Raw genomic sequence first — 19,419 nt, forward strand, 5'->3', positions numbered from 1 at the left:
TACCTAGTTTTGGTGTAACAACTATATTCAAATTCATCCTAATTTTCGAGTGCTTCATAATTGAACCTTGAACCCCTTTCACTTGATATAAGTTGTTGATGTATTGAACACTTCTTTGCTATGCGTCATCTATGACGCCGTAGTAGAAAAAAACTTTATTTGAAGATGGTGATGATGCAAATACATTAAATGTTGTAGTTCATTTTCCAGCTTCACTTGCGCAATTTGTACGTTTGAATGGTTCCAACCATCTTCCAACCTTAATAAATGAATTACAAAGAAATCTGTCAAGCGATTTGCTTTTTCAATCGACTCTCATTTGCCTTCTCTAATTACCTTCGATAATTAGGTACGTCCACATATTTTATTTTTTTCATTATAATAGCTTATAATGATACCATTTGATTTATCTAAGTGTTTAAAAATATTATTATTATTATTATTTAATTTTTTATTTATATTAAATAACTTTTATTGATCACTAAAGTAGTATTTATCACCACATCTAGATACTCTACCCAAAAAAATAAAATCATCTAACACATCACATACTAGAATTCATCTAATACCATTTTCACTAATATGATATTGCATACATTGACAAAAATAAGTATAAAGTTTCTATTTTATGAAAGTGGACCCAACTAATACTATAACTTGAAGGAGTAGCAAAACAAACTTTTACTTGACTAAAACATTTTGATGTAAAAACTTAAAAATTTTAGTTTTTAAAATTATATTTTTCAGAATTTAAAATTGTCTTTCAATATGTATTTTATTTGCAGTTATATTTTTTGAGTCTTTTAAGTGAAAGTCCCAAAATTTCAAAAGTAATCTGAGCTAATTTTTTAAAAATCTGTAAATATTTGAAGACTAAATTTCTAAAACACAGTAAGTTTTTTAACTAAATAAATATTCAAAGATAAATTGTTAAAATTTAATGATCAAAAGCTAACTAAATCTAGACACTTGAAGTGATTTTGTAATAAAATAAAATAAAAAATAGAACAAAAATGAAAAATGCTTATTCCTATTTTTTTTGTTTTGTTTTGTTCCCAACAAAAAGAATCCAATTTTATGAAATTAGTCCCTCTCTTCATTATTCACCCCNGATTAATGACATGACATGATTAATAATTTATTTATAATTGATGTGTAATTATTATTAGTGTCATTATAAATAATTTTAAAATTATTCGTCAGTTTTATTAACTTTTATATTATATTTAATTTGTTCTTCTCACAATCCCTATTATGATATCATCGTCATTCTACTAAAATAAACGCACACATAAATGATATTGAGATTGCTTATAGTGAATAAAAATTTATAAATTTATTTACTTTGAATTAAAATTCAATATACAATAATTAAAATCAAACAAAATGTCTAAAGTTTGGCATTTGCTTATATAGGCAATTTTTTTTTAAAAAAAAACTTGACAGCCACAAATTTGTTTGTTTGAAGTAAAAACTAACATACCTTAATATAGTCTTTAAATAATTAATTGCTTGCTTCTGATATTCAACCAACAACTAAACGTCTTTAACACAATGAAATTGTATTGAATAGCTATAACCATTGATAACGTCACATAATCATTTTTATCAATTAAACCATTCAGTTTTTTTTATTTGATTAGGAGACAAATAAATTTCAATTATCACTATTGACAAAATGATGAAATAAATCATCATTGATATCAACACATCATTGCCAAATGCTTGAGAGTTTCATTGTTCAATTCTCATACACATATTCTCTTTGTTTTTCGTACATTTAGTGAGTTACATACAAAATTCAAAAAAATCAATTTTTTTATGATTTCATATTTACGTTAAGTTACAAAGATCCACTAAGATAGTCTGGTTGATTCTGTGTACCTAGTTTTGGTGTAACAACTATATTCAAATTCATTCTAATTTTCAAGTGCTTCATAATTGAACCTTGAACCCCTTTCACATGATATAAGTTGTTGATGTATTGAACACTTCTTTGCTATGCGTCATTTATGACGCTGTAGTAGAAAAAACTTTATTTGAAGATGGTGATGGTGCAAATACATTATATGTTGTAGTTCATTTTCCAGCTTCACTTGTGCAATTTGTATGTTTGAAGGGTTTCAACCATCTTCCAATCTTAATGAATGAATTACAAAAGAATCTGTCAAGCGATTCACTTTTTTGATCGACTCTCATATTTTATTTTTTTCATTATAATAGCTATTATAATGATACCATTTGATTCATCTAAGTGCTTAAAAATATTATTATTTATTTATAATTAAATAACTTTTATTCATCACTAAAGTAGTATTTACCACCACATCTTGATTCTCTATCCAAAAAAAATAATCATCTAACACATCACATACTAGAATTCATCTAATACCCTTTTCACTAATATGATAATGCGTACACTGACAAAAATAAATATAAAGTTTCTATTTTATGAAAGTGAACCAACTAATACTATAACTTGAAGGAGTAGCAAAACAAACTTTTACTTGACTAAAACATTTTGATGTAAAAAATTAAAATTTTTAGTTTTTAAAATTTTATTTTTCAGAATTTTAAAATTGTCTTTCAATATGTATTTTATTTACAGTTTTTTTTTAGTCTTATAAGTGAAAGTCCCAAAATTTCAAAATTAATCTGAGCTAATATTTTAAAACTCTGTAAATATATGAAGATTAAATTTCTAAAATCCAATATTTTTTTTTAGAGAAATAGATATTCAAAGATAAAATTTTAAAATTTAATTCAGAATTAATGATCAAAAGCTAACTAAAATAGATACTTGAAATGATTTTGTAATAAAATAAAATAAAAAATAGAACAAAAATGAAAAATGCTTATTCCTTTTTTTTTTTGTTTTGTTCCCAACAAAAAGAATCCAAATTTATCAAATTAGTTCCTCTCTTCATTATTCACCCCTTTCTTCCCCCAAAAAACCCCCAATTGCAGAGAGCGAGTCACTGGACTCGCCAAATTGATAACTTTATAGCAAAATCCAATTGCTCCGACACTACTACCTTGTCGGTTCTCTTTCAGAAAATTCAGTTTTACTCTATTTATAGCATTCTATAGTTGGAATCACCCTTTATCCAGTAGCAGCTGGGAAGCACCTTGCTGGCGAATTGGACCGACATGGGAAAACAGCTCTTGTAGAAGAGGAAAACTTGGGAGTTACATTTCAGAAAGATTGAAACAAGAATCTGATCAAACCAATTTGAGTGGGTTCTTGAAAAGTAAGAGTCTTTTCATTTTTTAGCTTTGCTCAAAGGGACTCCCAATTGAGAGGTCCCAACATTTCTGTTCTAATTCAATTGGTTCTTTTATTGTTTGGGGATGTTGCATTTTGGGTTTATTTGTTTGGTAGACGTTGATATTTGAGAAAAACGTGAGAAGTTTTCATCTGTGTTAGGTGACGGTGGCTGAAAGATAGCTCTTTGAGGGCATCTTAAAGATTGTATCTTTTTTATTTAATTTCTATTCAGGTTTTATGCATAGCATTCATGTGAAGCTTTGGACTCTTTTTTTTCCTCTATAATAGAAAATTGAGTTGAATGGATGAGTAGAAAGCTTAAAATAGCTCAATAGAAGGGCTAGAAGTTGTATAGTGTGATGTATATATCCATGAAACTGAATGGTTTTAGGTCCAAGTTTACGCAGGTAGAAGTGTGCAGCTCGAATTGCCTAAAAGTTGAGCTTTTGTTTCTTTGATGAAGTAAGTGATATCTTTGAAAGATGCAGTAGTTACAAGATATGACATTGAAGCTTACAGAAGCATCTCGCTCCTACACAAAAACTGTCTATGCCAGAGCTAGGGAACTACTGAAGTCTAATTGTTGATCTGAACTATTAGATGGGAATAAACTGAACCAGCAAAATAGACTAGCCATACATTTAGCTTTTATAGAGCCTATAGGAGTTAAAGTCACCTATTTCAAAATAAATATATAGAGCCTATAGGAGTTGAGATCCCTTCAAAACATTTCCTGTTCTTTTCTGTCGAAATACTCCAAAAAATGCAAGCAAGTATCATTCTCCATTTGTGCTTGATGGATTTATCAACTCTCCATAAGCACCAACTCAAGTATGCTTCCCTTAATGAGTGAGGAGTGATCCATTTGAGCCCATAAATGCACAAAAACATGCTTCATAGATCTGAAGTAAAAAGATGGCCAGGGCTTTCAGCTTCCTCTTTATCAGATTATCCTGAGTGAGGCATTCCTCATTCAGGACTGTCCAGGTGAAAGAAATGACCTTGGGAGGAATTTTTGCTTTCCATATGAGCTTCCAAGGCCAGTTGTCAAGCATGGGATTGCAAGAGCACATTTTATGGTAGCTCAACTTAACAGAGAAGATGCCACCTGCTTGATTGCCGCATTTAAGTCTGTCTGCTACCGATGGACTCAGGTTGCTTTGTTGTAGACTAGTGTAGAGGTCTAGCAGCTCATAGAATTCTCAGTCATACAAATCCCTTCTAAGTTGGAGGTTCCAGTCAGCCCCTTCTCTGTATGATACTATGACAACATCAGGATCTTGGGCAAGAGTTAAAAGGTTTGGAAATGCTTCCTGGATGTTGGAATTTCCTAACCATTTGTTCTTCCAAAATCATATAAGAGAGCCATTCCCTGCCGCCAAATGAGTGTTCTGAGCAAAGGTGCTCTAAAGTTTCCTGATGCCTTTCCACAGCCCAACTCTGTATGTTTTCCTTGAAAGCTTTTTGGACTAATGATCTAGTCCAGAACACTATTAATTAGTGTTAGTCTTCATCCATCCAAAGGATTGGTATTGCATCTGCCAGGTGGCCAACCTCTTCTCAAATTTCTCAATCATCCCATTCCAAATGTCTATGGAATTGGATTTAGCACCCAAGGAAGACCAAGGTAGCTAAAAGGAAAAGAGCCAATATTGCAGCCCATAAGGCCTGCCAATTCTTCCAGATTGGCAACTTCATTTACGGGGAATATGGTACTGTTTTGCATGTTCATGTGTATCCCTGAGATAGCTTCAAAAACAGACAAAGTTAGATTTAGGTGGATCACTTGGGATCTCTCAGCTCCACAGATGACCAGAGTGTAATCTGCATAAAGCAAATGTGAAACTGTAGCTTGGGACCCATTATTCCTTACTATTTTGAAGCCCTCTATCCAGTGAAGCTGCCTGGATTTTTGTAGCATTTTACTATGCCTTTCCATGACAAGAATAAAGAGGAAAGGTGAAATAGGGTCACCTTGCCTGATGCTTCTTTGAGGAGAGAAGAACCCCACAAGCCCCCTATTTACCAAAACAGAGTATTTGACAGTTGAGATACAAAATTTTAATCCATCTTAACCATCTTTCCTCAAATCCCGTGCGTCTCAACATATTGATCAAATAGGACCAACTCACTTTGTCAAAAACTTTTTCAATATCCAATTTGAACAGCACCCCTGGCTTTCCACTTTTGAGTCTCCAGTCCATTGCCTCGTTAGCAATAAGGATGCATCAGTGATTTGCCTTCCCTTGACAAAGGCATTCTGGCTACCAGAGACTAGCTTCAAGTAACAGGTTCAAGTCTTCTTGCCAAAAGCTTAGAAGCAATCTTGTAAACACTGCTTATAAGGCTGATTGGTCTGTAATCCTTGATCTCAATTGCCCCTTTCTTTTAGGATCAATGCAATGAATGATGCATAAATATATTTCGCCCATCTTGATTTAAATCAGTAATCAATTTCTTTAATTTTGTCGCCCCTTTCCTCATTTTTGCCTTAGAAGACCACCAGCAGCTCCTCCTTATGCTATTGTTATAGTTAGGAGATATGCATTTACCTCTGAAATGCTTCCTTTCCCCTTAATTGCACCTCAATTTCTTGTATTGACCAAGTACATTGAGTAATAGAACTAACATAATTGGTAACTGCATTTCCATCGAGTGATGTAGACCATAGTGTTCATAACTGTCTTTAATAATTATTAGGAATGTTTTTCTTGAAATTGAGCTAAGATGAGTTACAATCAAGTTTAATTTGCATCTTCTTAAACAATCTTGTTGTAAGTACATTGTCTTCAGCAACATATGGCATAGTACTTAAGCTATGATTTTCTATTTAACTCTTCCCTCCTTGTTCTTCGTTGTCAGTTTAATATTAAATCCTTCCTACTACAATTAGCTTCTCATATTACTCATGAGGACACTTCGTCTCAAGTCCATAGTTACTAGGAAATTTTGGAAGTAGTATATGTGCAATACAATTCCTTTTCATGAATAAGAATACCCGATGTTTATTCAATAACAAATTTTGAGTGTATACTACTGGAAATTGATATTTTCTACGATTTGCTACTGCATTTATAAAGTTGGTAGGTCATGAAGAATGCTTTGTTGATAATCTCAAGCCAACTGGTTTCTCCTTCTTCCTTGGTCCCCTCTTTTCTTTCTTATTTTACCTAATGGGGATTGTAGAGCCTGATCTGAAAGTAAATAGAGGTAGGAGATAGGCAAACACTTAGCCTCTGAAATTCTGACCCTGAACACGGAGAAGAAAATTCAGTATGCTTTTCAATTTATGATTAACTGTTCAACTCTTAATGCGCACTGGTATTGGAGCGTTTTGAGATTTAATCAAGTAGATTTATTAGTGTGTATTATGTTTGCAGCAAGCTGGCCGAATCATACTGTATATAAATTGTCATGCTGAATGCTACTTCCAACTGGTGGGGGTGGGATGAATTCTACAATGGATGACATGAACTTAATCCATCAGGCTCAGAGGCATCATCTTGTAGTGAGAGAGATAGGAGAAGAGATTGATTTGGAAATAGGACCTGGGGATGATGACCCTTCATTTAGTAATAATACTTTGATTAATGTTCCACCACAAGAATCTGCAGCCGAAGACCATGATGAGAGCAAGCAGATGATGATTCATCAGGCTTCCGGTGGGAATCAGGACTTGTTGAAGACGCAACCAGCGAAAAAGAAAAAGAAGGTCGTTAAAAGATGGAGAGAGGAGTGGGCAGATACGTATAAATGGGCATATGTTGATGTGAAAGATGGCACAGCGAGGATATTTTGCTCTGTTTGCAGAGAATATGGTAGGAAGCATAGGAGGAATCCATATGGAAATGAAGGCAGCCGAAACATGCAGATGAGTGCTCTGGAGGAGCATAATAATAGTTTACTTCACAAAGAAGCTCTTCGTCTCCAAATGGCATCCAAAGATAAGATTGTTGTTGATAAACCTTTATATGTTAAAGGTAATTTCCTTTTTTAGTTTTCTTGGTGGTTGTATCCACCTTGTCCTTTTCACTTTTGTTTTAATCTTAAAAATTGTATGAGACTTCTAAAGCATTGTTTATTTAATTTATCAACACCTTTTCAAGAATATGTTAACTCTTTCCTACGGACCTCCTCTTTTGGTATATTGATGATAGCTTCAGAAATTCATCTATTATACATGGTTCAAATCTCCACTGATGCAGAAACCGTATTTGCGATCATAATTTGTCTTTTTTCGTAGAGGAGTTCATAGACTCCAGCCTTTCCCCCACTTAAATTGAGCTATATGGGTTTGATGTCAGTGCTAAGAGCAGAGCTAATTTGTTAATATCTAAGCAAGAACTTGTAAATCTTTCAACATATTTTTTTTTTTCATTTTTTGGTAACTGAGAAATCCCTGGAGCCAATGGTGCACGGTTCAAACATGGTGGCTAATGGTCTACTCCTCTACCCTTCACTTAAATACTGGGCTTTTGTACAGGTTCAAAACCATGATGTGCACCTAACCCACACATCACACACTACACTGTTACCACTTGGGCCAATCTCCAGGGACATCTTCCCACATAAGCCTTTTCGATGAAGTAAGGGTAATTCATCAAAAATCATCCAGATGATGCAAGCAAAAGATTGCAAGAAAGGGAGATAGTGCCTGCTCATATACACCAAAGAACTTCCATCACCAAGGAGCAGACACAATCCAAAAATTGAACACAACTAGTTACAGGGGACTGATTGAGCCAACTAAACAAATACAATAAGCATTATGGGAAAGTCTAGAAGTTTCTAGAACAGGCTTTATCCAGTATGCTGGCATGAATTTGTATGACTATTGAATAGGGAAACAAATTAATTAACATACTACATTGACTCTTACGTTGAGAAGTATTTGTGTGACATCAAGTATGGCCGAGTCGAGAGTTGATTTTGGTCTTCTATTCCATATTGATGGATGGGGTTGTAAATTTGTGACAAGTGTAGTTTCGCATCATGGGCCCATCTTTGTTTAATTCTATGTGCGCTGTTTCGTAAAAGAAAAACAATAACCACTGAAATCAATTTGTCTCATCTCCAAAGCTCACACACATATATTTTCACTCAAGAATACATAGTCATTTCACAAATCATTCTTGTTTCTTTTTTTGTGGGTGTCGGATTTTTTTCCGAGAGACTGAGATATTTCTCTAACTTCTTCATTGCTGTTGAAATCTCTTAAAAGCTCTTATGTCAAAATCGGCTGGATCAATTATTGAAGCTGCACTGAAAAGGGATCCTCATGAGCTAGAATTCATACAGTCTGTTCAAGAAGCGATTCACGCTTTAGAAAGAGTCATTTCAAAGAACTCAAGGTAAGTGTCTTGAACGTAAACCATATGTATGAGAGTAATCATTACAACTCTGATAAGGAAACTTTACTCTGTGTTAGTTATGTAAGCACCATGGAGCGGTTATTAGAACCTGAGCGCACAATTGTTTTTCGAGTGCCGTGGGTTGATGATAGGGGTGAGACGCATGTGAACCGAGGGTTTCGGGTTCATTTTAATCAGACTCTAGGTCCGTGCAGGGGTGGTCTCCGGTTCCATCCATCAATGAACCTGAGTATTGCCAAATTTCTTAGCTTTGGACAGGTGATTTTCTGCCATCTATCTTAGTCTTTTAATTTTACTTTAGAACACTTATAATGTGTGTATATTTGCTCTATAGTGTACAAGCGATTGCTGTATCTTTTTCCCATCTAATCTTTTTGATGAAGGTGTAGTGTGAAGTTGAGTTGAAAAAGTATGCTGCTTCTCATAATGTTTGATTTGCTCTCGTCTGGTAGACTTTGAAAAATGCCTTGTCGCCTTACCGACTTGGGGGTTCTTCAGGTGGAAGTGATTTTGATCCTAAAAGCAAAAGTGATGGTGAGGTATATGCTTATCTTTTAACCATGTTGATTTCTAGTCACAAGTTTATTTCAAGCGTTAGGCTTTGTTCTATAATGGTCCCCAAAGTTTTTATTGCATTGTGGCATAGAAGTAGTAGTAGTAGTAGTTGTTTTTTTTAAATCTTCTATTTTCTGCCTTCTTCACTGTAGGTTATGCGATTTTGTCAGAGTTTTATGAATGAACTGTATCGTTATTTGGGTCCTGAAAAGGTAGCTAAATACTTATGTCTACATCTGTTTTCGCTTTCAGTTTCCTGTCAAATCAGATCTAAATTCTGTAGTTTGATTTATCGTCTGATCATGTAGGATCTTCCTTCGGAAGAGATGGGTGTTGGTACTCGAGAAATGGGCTTTTTGCATGGACAATATCGCCGACTGGCGGGTCATTCACAGGTGAAGATGATTAATTTTCTGATATTTAAGATCTTATCCTTCTGGTCCTCCAATTTCTTTCTTTTCCTGCATCTAGTGTGGCAATGGATAAGAATGGTCAAGTCCAGGCGAGATAATTTCCTTAAAACGTATACAAGAATCAAGAGGCTAATAATTCACATATATGAAATTTGCTGAATTTCACGGGATGACAGCAGAACATTATGCTAAGCTTAATGTTCAGATATTTTAACTCAAAAAAGGCAAAAAATAGAAGAAAAAAAAAGAGAGGAGGAGGAGGTGGTGGATTATATTTTTCATTTTTCAACTATAAGGTCCCCGAGGGCCAGTAACGCACAGTTCTAAACTCGTCGATAATCGCCCACACCCCTCTTAACATTCTCCTCTTAAATACGAAGTTTTTATATTTTATAAGGTTTGAATCTGTGACGTGACACATCATGTTGCGCTCTTACCACTAGACCAAAGCCTTGACTCTTGGGGGGCAGGATATGAACAAGTACATATCATTATGTTATTTGTTTTTGTGTTAAGTTAGCATTATGATGTTATGTTCAAATCTGCAAAACCAAAGACAACCTCCTTAGATAAAATGCTCTCAGGCACACTTTTCGAGGTTATGCCTTTCTAGGTTGATTTCACTCCAACAACATTTACATTTTTTTTTTGCGGTAGTTAGGCCGGAACATTATAACGGAGGAAGATAAGATTCATAACGATGCAGGTTTTAAATCCTATGACATTATAATGGGGGAAAATAGGATTTATTACAATGCAGGTTTAAATCATAACGGCAAGAGGCAGTAGAATATAGGCAAGCAACAGGAGCAAGCAGTCAATAAAAGGAATGGGGTGAATGAATTGAAAGAGCTAAAGATGGGAAACAAATTCATGAGAACCACTAGAAGTAAGTGGGATATTTAGTAACCCCATTCTTGTTTATAATAGGGATTTGATAAGAATCAGGTTACTTGAATAAACAAGAAAATAATGCGGAAGCGGAAATACTAAGATTAAAGGCAAGAAATCAAAGATAGGCGAAATTTGCGAATAAAATCCCAAAATTTTGAAATCAAGTGCGAAGAACCCTAATTGATCTTAGTTTTTAAAAAATAATGGATAAAAGCTAATTATGATACTAATAGAGTAAACTAAGAACTTAGATAAAAAGTGATCTGGATCCCTATTTCGTAGAAATTAGAGACAACAATTAGTATAAGACTAATTTCTTTAATAGATACCAAAGATATCAAGTTAAGAACACACAAAGGTGTAAAAGAAGAGAAAACTCTCAAAAAATATTAATCATGGCTTTTGAAAATAACAAAATTCATCCCTACATATATAGGGACAACATATCCCAAATNCCAAAGTATAAAGATGAACTGTTTAGCAACATTTTACTTTTGGTGTATACATTCTATACCTAAGGATATAGGGGAAATTAACCTATTTCTAGACAGTTTATAAGGAATATAGGAGATAGATTTTGNCGTAGAAATTAGAGACAACAATTAGTATAAGACTAATTTCTTTAATAGATACCAAAGATATCAAGTTAAGAACACACAAAGGTGTAAAAGAAGAGAAAACTCTCAAAAAATATTAATCATGGCTTTTGAAAATAACAAAATTCATCCCTACATATATAGGGACAACATATCCCAAATAGCATGAGCTTCAAATTCTACTAAAAACCTAACTAGGAAACTTTAAATTAAGAAACTTTTAAATTAGGAAACTTTAAAGTAGGAAAGCAGTAAAAATACTTCCAAAATTAGTTAATGATTCCATAATGATTCACATATGCTAAGTGGCTCTATATTATTGATAAACAGGTAGATCTAGCTTATTATCCTTGATGTAACATAAAATGTTCGTAGTAAGTATTGGTTTGCAAGTATGCATGGAAGTTGTTTGGCTGTCTTTGTAATAAGTAAAGATACGGGTAACAATTTTGCAGCGGTTTTAGTCCTTTCCTTTAGGGGTTCTAACTCTTCTAGATAAAGCATCTCCGTATGACTAGTGTTATTTTTTTTCATTTTCTTGTTTGTTTGTTTCTATACACGTCTCTAATTGACTATATGGTCATGGTAACACCTGTTAAGAGCTGTGCCAATCATATAGATAACGCATAGTCCCGAAGCACTTGATGTTGCTAAGATGTTAAGACTAGATAATCAACATTTCTTTAAGAGTCCATTGGAAAGATTAAAATGAACTGTTTACATTTGTTTTATTTTTTGGTGTAAACAGAGTTATGTTAATGATGATGATAAAAAGTGATAGAACTTATAGAATAACTTTAGGAATAGAAAAAGATAGTTTGTTAGTACTTTTGACAGCACCTTCTTGGTGCTATATATATAATACATTTACCTTTTCTCGATAAACATTTCTTCATGCCTGAAACACCAGATTTGGTGTCTTTGAATAAGTTTACTTTAAACCTTATTATCAAAAAAATAAGTTTACTTTAAACCTTTTTCGTTGGACTAAATATTGTGCATCATCCAAATGATTATAAACATTCTCCTTTCCCTTTCTCCTCTCTCTTTCCTTTCAGTTATAGTTATATGAATTACTGAACCCTTCGAGGTGGCCCAGTGGTTTGGGCTTGGGATTTCCATGTTGGAGGTCTCAAGTTTGAAACCCCTTGCCAGCGAAAGCAAGGGGTTTGCCTTTTGGGTCGAGCTCGTCGCACTGGGCTTGCCTAGTGCGGGTTACCGCTCCTATGTAGTTTGCGAGCTATTGCATAGGAGCAGGGGTTTTACCCCGTGCTCGCCCAAAGGGTAGTGGCTGCGAGTTTCCTTTGTCATAAAAAAATAGTTATATGAATTACTGAATTTTACACATTCCATGTTATGCAGGGAAGTTTTACAGGACCTAGAGTAAATTGGTCAGGCTCCAGTCTTCGAACTGAGGCTACTGGCTATGGATTGGTGAAGTCTCTTTTTTTTCTCTTGTTGTTTTTCATTGTTAAATACTTGTCTAGTTCCTGCCAACTAATTTGACTTGCAATTTTCAGGTTTTCTTTGCACAGCTTATGCTTGCAGACATGAACAAAGAACTAAAAGGATTAAGGTACCATCCCTTCAATTACGGATTTCTTTGTCTGTGAAATCAGAAATATAAGAGAAAAATAGCCTAATATTTGGGGTTTATTTTACTGATCTTCATTAATGGCAATATCAGTGGATCTGTTTGCCTTTATAAGAATACCTACATCATGGGTGCAGCTGAAAAGTGGTAAGCCTGCTAGAAGTTCATGGAGATCTTTGTCAGAAAACATGAATTGGTAGCATGTAGATATTTAGACTTTCCCACTCCATTTGTCATAATTTACAGCCTTCAGTTTGAGTTCTTGTATGGATCTTCCAGTCTGAAAGCTAGATGGTTTCACAGACACTTGAACATTTATCAAAATCTGGAATACATAGAGGTCCATTTAAATGGATATTAAAAGCCAGCATTTTGACAAATCTTGTGCATATTTTGAGAAATTATCATCTTAACACCCTTATTAATAGTTTAAGTATACACACCATAGGTAGCACTTTATTAGGTCATCTTAACCTGCCCTCTCCAAGACATATTTATGGGCTTCGAAACTATTTGCAATTTTACATAGGCAGGTATCAAAGTAGAAAAGAAAAGCTGTTTGCGCTTTATGTTTGCTGATGTATGAGAAGTATTTTGTGTGGCTGTTTCTATTGCACCTTGGCATCAAAGTACTGTAATGTCCATTAGCAGTTTCCTCCCATCGTATTGCCTTTTAAGTCTGAGTTTCTTTCGTCTTTATGATTATCATTGATAGATATCTATTTTGAGCTTCATAGCTACAGATGATATGGCACGCGGCAACTGTGTTTTTACTCGTTATCCTGACTTCAGTTTTTCCGTCTGTGATTTCGGTGATGAAGTAATTCTTAGGGTCTATGTGTTTTACTGTGCTGATGGAAAAGGTCGTGTAGGTCGTGTAGATCGAGTAGGATGAAGTCAATAGTTTAAAGCAGTCACTGGAACAATTTCAATTTAGCCAATGAAAAATCTGTTTGGCCACTTTGTTTTGGGATGAATCGATCAAAAAGAAATTAAACATGATGGGAAGAACACCCACAGTAGCCTAAAAATTGAGATTGTTCACTAAACGTATTGTTCTCTTTGGCTTTGTCCCTTCTTTCTTCGAGTAATGTGTGGCTTTGTAATAATTCCTCTGGTTTGCCCTTGTCTGTATGTACAGGTGTGCAGTTAGCGGTTGTGGAAAGATTGCAATGCATGTCCTAGAGAAGCTTATTGCTTATGGGGCCGTTCCCATCACCGTATCTGGTAAACTTTCTGATTTCTTCTGAAATGTTTTCAGCTTGCATGACTACTGAGCGCAGAGGTGGATCCAGTATTTGAAGTTTCTGTCTTCCTATAACGACCACAAGTTAATATAGTTGAGTTCACAGTTAAATATTTATAGGTATTTAGTGAATTTGTTAATACACATACAATGTTTGAGTAAAAGCTACTAGGTTCACATGCTTTAAGGTTAGATCCGCCTCTGGCTGAGAGGTATTCCATTAAAAAATTCTGTATTCCAATATCAATTGGTACAGTCTGCAACCTACCTTGTTCAACTGAATATTATTGCTTGGCTTAGAGCTTACCATATAGGGATTACTGAGCAATCAGTCTATGCTTGTAATAGATTCTCTTCTGGAAGGTGAGAATCAAAGCTCATTACACCACTTATATGGTGCAGATACAATCCGATACTTAAATTATTAAGTTTGCAAATTACGATTTTACAGATGCAAAGGGTTATCTGGTGGATGATGATGGATTTGATTTCTTGAAGATATCTTTCCTGAGAGACATCAAAGCTCAGCAGAGAAGCTTAAGGTTTTTTTTTTCCTTTTGTTTTCACAATAGCTGTGCAGACAAATACCTTAAAAGTTTTGAATAAATGGCATACTTATAAGTAATATTTGCAGAGACTACTCAAAGACTTATGCTCGCTCAAAGTACTATGATGAAGCTAAGCCTTGGAGTGAAAGGTTTGATGTTGCATTCCCCTGTGCCTCACAGAATGAAATTAATCAATCTGACGCCATTAACTTGGTTAACTCTGGTTGCCGTATACTTGTAGAAGGTATTGGTCAACATCGTGTTATCATTCTCACTTGTTTGTGATTATTGGCCATCATCCTACCTGTATAATGATTAATGAGTGGGGTAATTGGCGTGTTTTAATTTTATCACTTTTAACTGTATTGCCGTTCATTTGTAGGCTCCAATATGCCATGTACTGCTGAAGCAGTAGACGTTTTGAGAAAAGCTAATGTCCTAGTTGCTCCTTCTATGGCTGCTGGTGTGGGAGGGGTAGGATCCTCTGTTCTTGACTACTCTCTTTCCATGATACGTGTATCTTATTTGTTGAAAAATGGCAAACACTACCTGAATTTGCTTCGGAAGTCATTTTCTCTACGTATATAGGGATTCGAAGATTTAGCATTATGACATTCTACTATCTTTTGCTTTAGTTCAAAGTGAGCTTATGCTTCCCCGTGGCACTAATACTGGCACTGGATCTGCCAACATGGGCAAGATATAGTGCTAAAGTAGGTATTCAAACTGTAATATTGACCTTGTTGATGGATTGTATTGGGAAGGCTAAGGATGAATCATCTTGGTATCTGGGAAGAAAAAGGTTCATTCCCGTGAACTCATGATGGAAATGGGAGAAGGAAGCCACATTCTCTTCATCTGATCCCAGTTTTATGTTTACACAGGAAATAATTTCGGAGTCTGTCCTGCAGTTCACTGGCTTTCCGCGAGGGCGTGTCACATTTTTGATGTCCTCAAAAGATTCATTTCCAATTTCTTTCATCGTCTTCTTTTTACTTTATCATCTTTTCCTTTATTGGCATCTTATTTTGACATTTCCTTTATGAGATAGAGCTTGTGAAGTCGTAGTTTTATGAAGCTTGTTTTAGACAGAAGCTTACCAAGTTAATGCAACAACCACGAAGCACCAATTTGTATCAACATTATATCTAGCCATGCTCTAATATTTGACTAGGTTTCCCGTATTTTCTTCTGTTGTGGAGTGACTTTGCTGCAACTTGTTTGTGTACATTTCTTAGATTGATAAAAGGTCTTACTATCCATTGCAGGTTGTTGCAGGGGAACTTGAACTGAAAGAGTGCAATTTGAACTGGTCTCCAGAGGATTTTGAGTCTAAATTACAGGTTAACACTTACATCTTGATGCAGAACTGGGGTTTTTCCTTTACCTTTTGGTTATGGGGGGAGAGGGCAACATTTAGAGGTGTCAATGTGATCAAACTTCTCAGTTTGAATGTGATGATCAAATATATGCAGTTGGAGCAAGTGCCAATCAACTAAACTTGTTATGCTTTTCCTACTTGTCTAGCCAACAAAATTAACGTTTGCTGGAGTCAATTTTTTCAAGAATATCCCCATGTTATTCATCTTCATGCAGTATTTTATCATCCTTCTTGACCTTAAATATTCTGTAAGCCAACACTAATTGTCTTAAGATGAGGTTCTATATAGTAGCATGCTAGCAGCATCTTTTTTTCCTGCAGGTGCTTCTATTGTCTGTTTTCCATTTTTTTGCAAATGTCATTCCTAGTGAACACTGAAGCTGGATCTCTTGCTTTCTGCAGGAGGCTATGAAACAGACTTACCAGAGAGCCCTGAAAGCAGCAACTGATTTTGGTTATCAAAAGGAAAGTCCAGAGTAAGTTTCTAAAACTGACACCACAAAAATTCGCGTGGGTAATTATCCCCATTCTTGCAGATTTAGTAAATAGATGCATACAGTAATATAAATTAACGGTTAGAAGGAAATTGTTCCCGTGATAGGTGTTGCCTGAGTGGATATTTTTCTTATTCAAATGTCGTTCAGTTCAATAGATTGTTGTCTCCTTTATTTGCAGGGCATTGGTCCATGGAGCAGTGATCTCTGCTTTCCTAACGATCGCCAGTGGTATGGTGGACCAAGGATGTGTATAAAATTGCAGCATTTTCTTGGTGTAGCTTCATATCATATCAAAAATACATTTTCATTTGGCATCAATAACCAAAGAAAGAGCGCCGTTGGTTCCATCCGCATTGTCGGGCTACTTTCATGATCTTGCAGAGTGTTTGGCAGTGTAGATGGTGAGAGGAATGTATGTTTATCATTGTAATGTATATGTATTATGTAAGCAAGCTATGTCAAAAACATCGATAGGATACCCTTTATTATCAAGTTAAGCTAGGTTATTATGTTAGCTGGTAAAATACAAAAGTAACTGTGAAAGCAAAACAATTGTATTAGAGTTGATGGGCTTAGTTTTCAGCAATGAAATCCTTATAACTTTGATAGACTTAAATAGACACCTTTTCAAAGGTTAAATGCAAAATGTTTTTCCACACCATGCAAAGCAAAGCCTGGTATTTAAATGGAGAAGGGAAAAGGGGTGGGTTCATTATCCATCGAGTTTAGAAGGCTGTGATTGGTCCAAAGGGCGGGTTACAGATGGATTTCTCGGTTATAAAAGAAATGTTTTTTTGCAACTAGACACCCATAGTCGAATGCATTTTTAATTTACCAAGAAAAAAAAAAGGAAAAATGTGTTTCATTATTCATGTTCATGGATAAGAATCATTGACCAATATCAAATTTTTGCAAATTACTTTCTCAAGAACACTAGAGAGAAAGAGGACAAACAAAAGAAGATATGCGAACGGAGGCATCAATATTAGTTGATTTTTTTTTAAAATTATTTGTCCAAGTTTTGGACTAAGTTGCTTAATGATTAAGCCTGTTGGAGGTAGTAGGTACCTCAAGAAATTACTCGAGGTGCACACAAATTGATTTATACATCACAATAAGCCCGAAAAGGCTTGTAGCGAGGAATTTGATTATGATTTCTAAAGGAAATTGTAACATTTAAATATATATGTTTCTAAAATTTGATGACAGAGATGATATTTGCAAACAACTGAGTCATCAATATATGTAAGAATTTTATTAATTATTTCAAGATAAAAAATTTAGGTTTCCATTAGCCATAATATCTCCAATGAACTTTGTCTCTTTATAGTAGTGAGCAAAATATAATTGTTTTTCCCTTTCAAAGTATCAGTCTTTTCTAAAATGCTCTTAATTTGCATATGCGAAGACCTTTTTTTCTTTTTATTGATGACATCAATCACAATTAGTGAATAATTCAAATAGTCTAGTTATTGATGATATGAATTCGATTTAATAATTACATTAAACATATCATTATTAATATCCCCAAAAGGAGCTGAATGTTAGTATTTCAAAAAGCGCAATACAACTTGATACGGAGCGAGGCGTAAGTAACTCGTAAGTCTTGAAGTTTTAGGCGTAAATTACATGAATTTTTAATATTTTATAAATATATAATTATAAATATATAGAAATTTCAAGAAAATATACAATTAACTATACATTGTGCATAAAACGCTTCATCTTAAAACTCTAATCAGAATAAAATAATTGACTACAAAAACTAATCAAAATTGCTCATTTAAAAACACTATTAGACTTTTTTTTAAAAGTTGAATAAAAATTTATAAATTAACTTGAAAAATAAAATGAAGAAGGAACCTACAATGAGAAGTAGAGTCCGGAGCCAAAAGGGCAAAAACAAATTGTCAAAAATTTCAAAAGGGCATATCAATTTTTTTTTAACCAAAAGGGTAAAATCACTCCTAACGGAGCGATCTGCCCCTGCAGCGTTTTCTCAAAAAAAACTTTTAAAATTGAAATCGCTGCTATAACAGCGATTTTCTTAAAAAAGTGAAAAATAATAATTTAAAAATCGCTTGCAAGGTAGTGATTTCATTAATTTTTATTTTTTTTTGCATTTTAAATATATTATTGCCTTGAAGAAAGCAGTGATTTAAAAAAAAAAACTTTTTAAAGAAAATATAGCATCTATTTTAATTTTAATTTTTTTTTTTTATTAACATGCTGCTATAGTAGCAATTTTAATTTTTTTTTTGAGAAAAACGCAGTAGGGGCAGCGTTGTTTAAAGTTTTTTTTTTGACAAAATCGCTGCCACAACAGCGATTTTAAGAAAATAGAAAAAAAAAATTGAACGAAATCACTCGCAGTGATTTTTATGTTTTCTAACATAGTAACGGCGTCAATCCGAAATCGCTCCGTTAGAAGCGATTTTACCCTTTTGGTTAAAAAAAAATTGGTGTGCCCTTTTGGAATTTTTGACAAATTTTTTCGCCCTTTTGACTCCGAACTCACGAGAAGTATCCTATCATAATAAGTGATGAAGAATGATGCATTTTTATACTTTGTAATTTTCATATTGATTATTTTTCTCCTTTACATGGTGAAAGACGAAGAGAAAGAATAAAAAATATTTAAATTTTAATTTTTCTTAATTTTTAAATTTTTTATAACAAGTCGAATTTTGTTGCCTTTTGATATTAATTTAAGGATTTACTTAGAGATTTTAATTTTAATTAGGAGAGATTTTCAGTGCTCACATACCAAAATAAAAACTCATCCAACACCTACTCATATGTTCAAATTGACGGAGGCTTATGATTAGGTCTCAAAGTACTTTTACCTCTGCCTTAGTGACTTTTTTATCACGCTCCACTTCGAGACTCGTCCCAAAATACTTTTTAAAACACTGCTAAATTTAATGATTATATTTTCATTATGACTTCTCAGACGACCACCCTCCTCCACCTGAATCTGTATTGTCTTTAACTGTACATGTATATAAAAATGCTTTATCTAAAAAATAAAATTAACGGGACTTACGGTTATAAA

The 19,419-nt window shown here is 34.1% G+C and overlaps 1 protein-coding gene across 2 annotated transcripts; it reads left to right on the top strand.

Annotated features, from left to right (window-relative positions):
* Positions 1-2,910: 2,910 nt before the first annotated feature.
* Positions 2,911-16,950, top strand: LOC125866855 (uncharacterized). 2 transcript variants are annotated; one of them, XM_049547229.1, is made up of 16 exons: positions 2,911-3,251; positions 6,649-7,248; positions 8,490-8,619; positions 8,697-8,898; positions 9,093-9,179; positions 9,348-9,407; positions 9,504-9,590; positions 12,461-12,532; positions 12,619-12,674; positions 13,834-13,919; positions 14,390-14,480; positions 14,573-14,730; positions 14,869-14,960; positions 15,755-15,829; positions 16,270-16,343; positions 16,543-16,950. In XM_049547229.1, the coding sequence occupies exons 2-16, from the start codon at positions 6,690-6,692 to the stop codon at positions 16,616-16,618; spliced, it is 1,905 nt and encodes a 634-aa protein (XP_049403186.1). In that variant the 5' UTR covers positions 2,911-3,251; positions 6,649-6,689; the 3' UTR covers positions 16,619-16,950. The 2 variants fall into 2 exon arrangements, with proteins under 2 accessions (XP_049403186.1, XP_049403194.1); XM_049547237.1 differs by lacking the exon at positions 2,911-3,251 and adding an exon at positions 6,515-6,541.
* Positions 16,951-19,419: the final 2,469 nt, after the last annotated feature.

This window comes from Solanum stenotomum, chromosome 1 (genome assembly GCF_019186545.1).
Source record: "Solanum stenotomum isolate F172 chromosome 1, ASM1918654v1, whole genome shotgun sequence".
NCBI lineage: Eukaryota > Viridiplantae > Streptophyta > Magnoliopsida > Solanales > Solanaceae > Solanum > Solanum stenotomum.

Bases quoted from the DNA above. Each gene is read 5' to 3' on its own strand.
- LOC125866855 (XM_049547229.1), top strand. From the start codon at position 6,690: ATGCTACTTCCAACTGGTGGGGGTGGGATGAATTCTACAATGGATGAC. The intron at 9,180-9,347 runs GTATATGCTTAT...TCTTCACTGTAG, and splicing joins AAAGCAAAAGTGATGGTGAG to GTTATGCGATTTTGTCAGAG. The intron at 12,675-13,833 runs GTACCATCCCTT...CTGTATGTACAG, and splicing joins AAAGAACTAAAAGGATTAAG to GTGTGCAGTTAGCGGTTGTG.